Source organism: Cupressus sempervirens, chromosome 9, assembly GCF_028749045.1.
Source record: "Cupressus sempervirens isolate cs-2001-9-10 chromosome 9, ASM2874904v1, whole genome shotgun sequence".
In the NCBI taxonomy this organism is placed as follows: domain Eukaryota; kingdom Viridiplantae; phylum Streptophyta; class Pinopsida; order Cupressales; family Cupressaceae; genus Cupressus; species Cupressus sempervirens.
Genome location: NC_143126.1, coordinates 7,884,176 through 7,893,425, shown reverse-complemented (window position 1 = coordinate 7,893,425; position 9,250 = coordinate 7,884,176). Strand labels below are relative to the sequence as shown.

The 9,250-nt window shown below is 35.4% G+C and overlaps 1 protein-coding gene across 1 annotated transcript; it reads right to left on the bottom strand.

Annotated features, from left to right (window-relative positions):
- Nucleotides 1-5,876: 5,876 nt before the first annotated feature.
- On the bottom strand, nucleotides 5,877-8,249 carry LOC149537353 (F-box/kelch-repeat protein At3g61590-like). The gene is made up of 2 exons (XM_089802863.1): nucleotides 7,816-8,249; nucleotides 5,877-7,352 (listed from the first exon to the last, which is right to left on the bottom strand). Exons 1-2 carry the CDS (start codon nucleotides 7,862-7,864, stop codon nucleotides 6,190-6,192), a joined length of 1,212 nt encoding a protein of 403 aa, XP_089658989.1. The 5' UTR covers nucleotides 7,865-8,249; the 3' UTR covers nucleotides 5,877-6,189.
- Between the last annotated feature and the right edge of the window lie 1,001 nt (nucleotides 8,250-9,250).

Here is a 9,250-nt window from a genome sequence, read left to right as displayed (position 1 = left end):
TCAGAGATGGAGACATGTCTCTGGAGCCATCTTTGGAGACTTCCAAATGCACAGGGTTCCTTCGGCTACCATCTCCTACTACCTCTGAAGTCTCTCACCCAGAAATCCATATCACCTTCCAAAAAAGCTTAGGGCAAAAACACTTCAAAAAGCCAAAAAGCAAAGCAAAAAAAGGAAATAAGTTTTGATAATGTTTTAGGATAATATTTTGTCCGACACAAACAAACATCCATGCAAAACTATGGTAATCAGATCTACTAATAGTATTGGACTTTTTGAGAGCCACATAAATAGTTGTATGGCTAACTTCCAGATATTCTAATGATCTGAAAAAAATTGCCTTTACTCTTAATTGTTCTTCTGTGACTGATTTAGTAATCTTCTTTTGAATGTTTTCAGTCATGATATTTAAAAAAAAATTAAATTATATTAAAAAAGTGTCTATAAAGTACTTCTGTTTCCTACTTTGAAAATTAGTTTTACTGGTATCTGTAGTTGTACCAATCTTTAATGTCTACCATTACTCCCATTTCCTATATTTGAAAATTAGTTGTACCGGCCATTACCAATAGACAGCTCCAAGCATCCCCATCTCCTAGAAGCTATGAAAAAAAAACTTTTGTTTCTTCGGAATTTAAGAGAACAAAATATCTTTTAGATTCTGCATTTGAGATCAAGGATGAAAGCCCTTGTTTTTAATTTTAGTTGTGATTCAAAATTGGGGATCACAAATGTTTTTGACGCTTTGGGGGGTTGCAAATATTTTTCAAGTTTGTATACTGCTGCTACATATCACTAAAATGATTTGCTAGGGATTTCATCTTTTGGAGGATTATATGTTGCTGCTAAATTGTTTCCCATCATATTTGAGAGTTTTTACATCGCTTTCTTGGCTTAGGGAATTGTTGTGCATCGAAAAGTGCTGGATTTGAATTGATTACTTGAAATCTCCAGTCAACGCTAACCAAAGACTGACATTGGAGGAGTAAATCAATAAAATCCCAGCCTTAAGATCAGCTATACAGTTGCTTGTTTATATAACTCTAATGCACCAACAATCATTCTCAATGTTTCATGTCATGTAAGGTGGTGTTGGAGTCATCAAAAGGTTATATCAATCATATAAAATGTTGTTCGAGCATTTCGGAAGATTATGTCAGTTAAGTAGTCATACTAAATCAGAAGCTTACAATAGTCATGTAGGGTGCCCTGAGAGCAGCTAAACAGTTGATGGTTTACATCACTCCTGTCCACCAACAATCATTCTCAACATAAATGTCATAAAGGCAGTGTTGCAGTCATCAAAAAGTTATAGTGGACATATTAAGTGTTGTTTGAGCACTTCAGAAGGTTTTATCAGTTAATTCAGCAGTCATACTGACATTAGAAGGTTATACCAGTCATATAGGTTGCTTTTGCAGCATTGTGGATAGTTAAATCAAGCATATAAGTTGCTGAAACAGTCATTGAATGGTTCTCAGTCATATCAGGTGTTGTGCTAGCATTCTGGAAGATTACATTAGTCGCATAAAGGGATGTACTAGTTAACAAAGTATTATTTAAATCATTGGCAGTGCTGTATCTCGCTTTAAGAGCACTCGAAAATCATTTAGAATGCCTTTTCAGCAGTATTCATTTGCAAGTTGATTTGGGGAAGTGGAGATTCTGTGAACGCATTCTCTAGCTCGCATATCATCATCGTTGTCAGTTAGTTATACCATCTTGCCAGTAGATAAAATCAGTGTTGTTGCTTCTGTCATATTGATTTCTAATCAGATCTAAGTGTGATTTAAAGTTTTTCATAAAGTTTCAAAACTTGCTTGCTGCAATCTGCATTTATATTACAGGTTTAGCTGCTCTTCCAGTGGTTTTTATTCATAGTAACACAGGGACGCATCCCCCCTCTTTTTGCTCCACATCCTGGAGACTTGGATGCATCGCAGACTTGGGGACTCCATTCCCCCATCCCCAGCGGCACAACAAGATTCCACCACCTCCGCCGAGGATGGGGGACGTCTCAGTGTTGACTATTTTCTGATTTGACTATTTATGTTCAATGTTCGATGTTCCAATTCAATACAATGTTCAAGTATTTACTCTTTTACAACTTTATATCTTAGATTGAAATACATATTTTCATAACTAGCATTTTAAGTGACATATGTATAGTATACACAACCCCCTCCCGGTCCCCTGCTACCATTTCCCTGTCGTCCCCCTACCATCCCCAAATTAAGGCACCTCTGTCCCCCCATCCTGGAAACTTGTCCCCACGTTCCGCCGTCCCCCCATCCCCCAGGGTGGTGTATCTATGTTTTTATTCTAAAAAAACTATTAAATAAACAAAATTATAAAAATGGGAAATTACAGCCACAACCACCATCTTCCTTCCAATTGCCCATCAACACTCCTACATGTGGCTTCCAGGTTACCTGCACCAGCAGCCAACAGATACATTCAGCAGTATAAATTGATATGGACAGGTGTGACACCTATGCAGCGGATACATGCAATATCAAAATTATGAAAAAGATAGTGTACCATCCAAAGCCTCAAATATTATGGAATTTTAATGATTCTCTCTCTGCAATTAATTCATTTCATTTTATTTGGTATTATATCCTGTAAACAGCAATGATTGATCTCTTGGACAATTTTCTCTTGTGAAACCCCTATGCTCAATATAAGGTACGGTATAGCAGGGGAAGATATGATCACAACAGAAGGTTGATGCAGTTTGCATAATTCCCCTGAAGGCATTCCATACATTATTTTTTATTTCATTTTTACTTGAGAGCAGAATTTTCAATTGTATCATTTCTTCCATTCTGACTGTCCTTTTCTTAAACATGTACGATATAGCAGGGGAAGATATGATCACAGCGGAAGGTTGAAGTGGTTTGCATAATTCCCCTTAAGGCATTCTATACATTATTTTTTATTTCATTTTTACTTGAGAGCAGAATTTTCTATTGTTATCATTTCTTACATTCTGACTGTCCTTTTCTTAAATATAACCACAATGTCTCCATAACCTTGACAATAAATATAGTAAATAATGTCATTCTAAACATTATATTTTCATTTTGAAAGCAATTTAAATTATCATATGAGCATCCGGTTTTACCAAGATGGGTAGAAAACTTTGTATCCCTAGCATTGAGGTTCAAGTTGACATCTTGATTGCATGGAAGGATAGAAGACACTCAAGGGAATTCCATTAGAGTTCTAACAAAATAAGATGTTAGTAACTGACATTGTCAATGGTCAGAAACTAGTTCAGAAATGCATTGTCTATAGTAAAAATTCAAGAAAATTACCTGACCAGATGAACAGGAAAGTGGCTGCCCAATTAATGTCCAATTGCTGATAAGATCTAAATTAACATATATTGTACACCAGCACCAATCTCTAATGGAGATGACCTGATGAAGCAGATTGCTTGCTCATTCCCTCATTGTATTTCAGTTTCAGTAGATGAATATAATATAGAAAATGGGGAATACAACAATATGCAAATATTTTGTACCAGAAAAATTATAAGGAGCCAGAAAAGCAGTTTTAATGCTGAGAATCTCAAGGAAACTCAATGGATCTAAACAACAAACAGAAAATGAAAAGGCTGAATTTTACCAGACCTTATTGGCTTTGTCACCTGATTCCCCGAGGCTTTACTCTGACCTATTGCTTTGAATTACATAATTTCTTCACCAAACTGTTTCTGATGGCACTTATCATGATCTTATCATATTATGCATGTGGTTACAGATCTAAAATGAATGAAGATGTGATGCCTCTCTAGAAGTGTGCAATCTCAAAACCAGAATGTGGCCGTAATGGTCTGAACAGATCCTCATATAGCAGTGAAATAAATAAAATATGCAGCTTTCAATTCCCAAACAATTACAAGTTTACGAGATGTGCCTGGAAACAGAATAAAAGCAGAGACACAAGTGATCTGCCTCTCAATTTGTTTAAAAGTAATCCACAAGACTCAATACCTTAAAATGACCACCCACCAGCTATTATTGTCTGAGATAAGGACCGTGTGACCCCTTACTCAAGCAAATGCAACCAACTAGAAATATTCAAATTAGAAATTAACGTGACATTATCAACAATTAGTTTACCACAAGTTGGTTGCTCCATAACAGAATATCATGCAAAGGGTTATGATCGTAGCATAGAAAATTTATGTGTAAGAAAGAGAGGCTTCGGGCTTAATGAGCTGGTCGATTTCGTCATTCAAAAAAGATACAGGCATAGCATATTATCTATCATCATTTTGGTAATAATATTCACTCAAATGTAACAAATCCAGATCCTTTCATATCATATTCAAGAGCAGGCAACAAATACGCTAAATGGTGGCCACAACAGCCAAACTAAAAGCTTCAAACTTGCTTGGGGCTTTTACTATTTATTTCCTAAATAGAGTAATAGTAGTTATATAACCTTTACTGAGGCATGATTATCAATGATTAAATTGGGGATATCTCTAAAAAGGGATTTTGGCCCTTCACATTAAAGCCAGAACCAATTCTTCCAGAAGGATACCAATTTGGTGTCCATTTGGACAACCGCTCAGCTGTTGTATTTCTCAGCTTTAATAGAACACAGCTTTTCATTTGTATCTGATTCTCACGCTTTTTGGTGTAGTATAAAATGTATTTCTTCCAAAAGACAGCTTAGTTTAGACATCTGTCTGAATTTATTTTTCACTGGCGTTCAATAAAAATCACAGTACAGTCACTAGCAAATGATTCAGTCCTGACTCCTAAGAGAATTGACAAACTTCTTGTTGAGTTAGCTCTCCCAAACAAAAATAGATGACAACGACTATAATCTTGGTGATTCTCAATTCAAAATGGAAACACTAAGGGAAGCCATGTACCAGATCTATATCACTTCTGTAAGTCTTTATTTCTGCTCGTGAACTCAGGGATTTGAAATTTTGTGTCATTATTTTTTGGTTTTATTATCAATAATAAGTGTTCTTTAGCAAGTTAGCATTGGCTACCACCCAGCCAGAATTAGTAGTTTCATGCCTGCTGAAATATATAGCTTCAGAAATATAACAGGAACCCAAATAAAATTAATCACTAGTTTGTAATCAATTAAATTATAAATATAAATGTTTAACACATGTTTACAGATTTAAGAAGCATCAAGATAACAGTAGAAGTAGTTCTAAGTGTGGAATGACTACAAAGGGAGTGAATGGTTAAGTGCATGTTCAGTCTTAAGGATTTCTATGGGAGTATGTCAAGCATCGAGTTATAACAAGAAAATAAGACATTTGTGACAACCTTTTGACAGTGCTTTGACATAATTAATATGGAAATATAGAAAGAAAATGGCTGATCAAATCTGTTCGAAGTGAATTTTTAAACTGACTTGAAATTGCACTTGCACTGTTCCCATATTAATATTCTAATGGGAAAAATTCAATTAAAGAATCTACTGACAACATTACAAATGTATATCAACAAGAACCCCAATTAAATTAGTCACTAGCTTGGTCATTTGACATAATCAATATATATATATATATATATATATAGAGAGAGAGAGAGAGAGAGAGAGAGAGAGAGCATGGGTTTACAGAAATTTGAAGGATCAATATAATTTATAAACAATTTAAGGGTAGAATGTCTACAAAATGAGTGAATGATTGAGTGCATGTTCAGTCTTAAGAGTCTCTATGGGAGTATGTTGAGCATGGAGTTATTACAAGACAACAAGAGTTTTTTGGCAACCTTTTGACACAGCTGTGACATAATGAATATGGAGAATCTGAAAGGAAGGTACTGATCAATATCCCTTCCTAATGAATTTTAAAACAGACTTGAAATTGCACTATCGCTATTCTCATATTTACAATCTAATTGGAAAATTCAATTAACGAATCTATATACAACATTATAAAGAATATCAACAATTTATGAAAATGCAGAGGACGTCAATCCTAAAAATTGACAGGTGTTAGATTTCAGGTGGAATATGGAAATCACAGATCTCACAAATGATGTACAATCATTATGTTACCATCTCATCCCAAGGTGAAACGCACCAACCATGGTTCCCTTCAGAGATATCCATTCTGAAATAGCTGAACCGATGCCATGAAGGTACTGGCATGAGAAGTAGACCATATATCTGAATTCCATTTGAGAAAATCTAAAACCATTACATATCCAGGCGAGGTTGGAAACAAAAACCATTAAAAATGTGTAGATGAGGATCAGCTAGCTCTGGACAACATTGCATCCAATCCCAAGATTGCCTTGAGAGGTCATACACTAACATTTTAGGGTATTTCTTGCTGGTGAAATAAATAAGATCCCCATGGCCAACACAAGCAAATCGTCTTGACAAAGACATCAGGAATCCATCACAAAATTCTTTTCTTAATCCACCAACCTTAATCCATTCTTCACTGGCTTCATTAAGCTCCCATATTCCAATTTCTGTTGTAATACCATAATTCCCTATTCCTCCAATCAGGACCAACCTTCCTTTATGATCCATGAGCTTTACAGAAGTCAAGAAATCAGGCATAGGAGCACTGATTCGGAACCAAGAACCATTATGAACATTGAAACCTATGATATTCCATGGAGCCTGCCCTATCACACAATACAAGATTCCATGGCTTACTGCTCTCCACGGAAATACAGGTGCTTCTACAAGGAAACTCCTACTTCTCATCCAACTATTAGTTTCCGAATCATACACCTCAGCTGTAAGTACAAATCGATCAATATCTCCAGAAACAAGTTCAGATCCTGCTAGTACCACCTTAAAGGACCTTACCATCTTTTCTACCACCAGACCAGCAACCAGAAAGAAGAATTTCAAGAGACCTGAAGGTCTAGGCAATACTCTCCACAATTTGGAGATAGGGTTGCATATATACAAACAATTTATATTGTTTGCCTTAGGAATCATGCATATAAGACCCTCAGCTGTGGCCAAAGCCCTGCTCTCCGTGGGAAGAAAGCTAAATGACAAATTGATCCATCTGTTTTCCAAGGGATCGTAAGCTAATCCCAAATTCTCACGTTTCTTTGGAAAAACAAGGAACCACGGTTCACGTTCTACTGAAAAATAGGCCTCTGAATAATAATGCAGAAAAAGCCTTGAATGTATCATAGAATTCCACGATTTACATACTAATTGGGATCTTACAATGCTGGGGACTGGCAACCATGGCAGGACTCTTTCAATCACATGGTCTGGAAGAAGTCTCCACATATTCGCATCCATTTGGGATGTTTCGCTTTTGGGTTTGAACACTATTTCTCTTCCATATTTATCTTCTTCTTCATCTATTCCATTATGTTCCAAACCTATAGAATAAGATAAAATGCGGTTTAACATCTCTTAGGCCAAAATGGTTTATATAAATATTGAACTGTGTTTACAGAACATTGAACTTGTGAATCTTTAGTTTTAAATTAAATCATCAAATTTGTTTGTACGTATAGATGAAACCCACATGGATCAAACCATACAAAGTGAAATTAGCATAATTCAAATTAATTGTTGAAATCCCCATTGATCAAAGAAACCCAGTCGAGCTCATAACGCAGATTGCTTAATTTCCCAATCATATCCTTAAAAAAGTGGCTAATTTTTCAATCGTAAGCAACTTTTCTTCAATCATAATCTTGAATCAAATCGTAATCTTAATGTTCTTCAAAATTATGTTTCGCCCAATTGAGTTAATTCCTCAGATTGCAAACTGTGCTCTATTAAAACCTTAAAATTTCTTTTAATTGGTAATTACAACTAATGAATATCAAAATGTACCTGAAAAAATAAGAGAGCCCTCCGCGTCTAAAGCAGGATCGGCAGCCATGTTTAAATAAACAATGCAAATGTCCCAAATCAAGCTTATGTTAGAAACAAAGCTGTAAAGTCATCCTGAATGCAATTGTGCGATCTGTAATAAGTGGTGTCGAACGACATATCAACGCTGTACTTCGTTGGCATGGAGTAGTTAATCGATTGTGTACAAACATGTGCAACATCCATATTAGTTATTGTTTACAACCACAACATTTGGCATGCTTTTGGATCTTTATAATTGTTTTTAAATCTTTTTGCAAGATCCCTTGCGCGATTCACGAGTTTAATTCTGGAATGCTTAGGGTTTTGATGACTGCTTCCGGTGCTCTAATCTTCGGACTTTGCACGTTGCCGTCTTGTTTCAGTTAAGCCTAACCCCAAAAAGAAAGAACGAAAAAGTTTGTAACTTTTGGGTGTAAAAAATTAGTTTCTAATTTATTTTAGCAATTTGAGAAATTCAATTTTATTTTTGCGTGATGCATGAGCATTTTGTTATGGTTTAGCTTGCTTTAGTTTATTGATTGTGTTTATGTGTTTTTATTGTCATACACATCTATTGTGCAAGTGGTCTTAAGCCAACCTTCGTCTAACGGTTGATGTTGGTATTGGACCTTTGGTGTATAGTCATCATATACTACCAACAATCATTGGATGTTTGTCTTGAAGGTATTCAACAAGGAATGTCATACGATACCCTACATGTTATTTTTCTTATTCAAGACTTTGATATTGCATACTAATGACTTGAGAAATTCACTTTGATAGGTTGGTTTTGTGCAGAGAGTTCCACTTGAAAACACGTTGCACAAATTGGTTACCAAAGCCTAGGCCACTCATAGCGTCTAGGCTCGATGGTATTTAGACTCTCACCAAAGACTTTTTTGGTTTTTCTTTGTCGATGCTACCCATGTTTAGGTTATCCTTTGCCATTGGCACAGGCTAATCTCCCACAAAAAAGTACCAAAGATAAAAGAAAGTCAAACTTTTTTCTTTTCTTTTTTACAGATTCACAAAAACATAGTGATTTTTCTCCAATTTTTTTGTTGTTTTCAACTATGAACTATGTAGATCATGAAGATCAAATGCTGAAATTTTCAAAAATATCCATGATGTTTTTGATCTTTTGAAAATTGGTCAGTTGTACATTTTTGTGGGAGGATAGTTAAGCCCTTTGTCATTTACCCTAGTTTATTCAATCTTCCTTGGTTATTTTTCATTCATGGTCACAAGAATTTCTATCTCTAACAACAAGAAGTTCAAAGTTCTAGCCTTTCTACAATTCCCCAATCTTGCCTTGTCCAATTGATTGATAAAGTGGTTTGCACAAAACTAGACTATTTTTCTCATTTTGTTCACTCGAAAAAGAGTATGTGTGAAAGTGAATTTATTTGAAGAT

Bases quoted from the DNA above. Each gene is read 5' to 3' on its own strand.
- LOC149537353 (XM_089802863.1), bottom strand. From the start codon at position 7,864: ATGGCTGCCGATCCTGCTTTAGACGCGGAGGGCTCTCTTATTTTTTCA. The intron at 7,353-7,815 runs GTACATTTTGAT...CTTATTCTATAG, and splicing joins GGGCTCTCTTATTTTTTCAG to GTTTGGAACATAATGGAATA.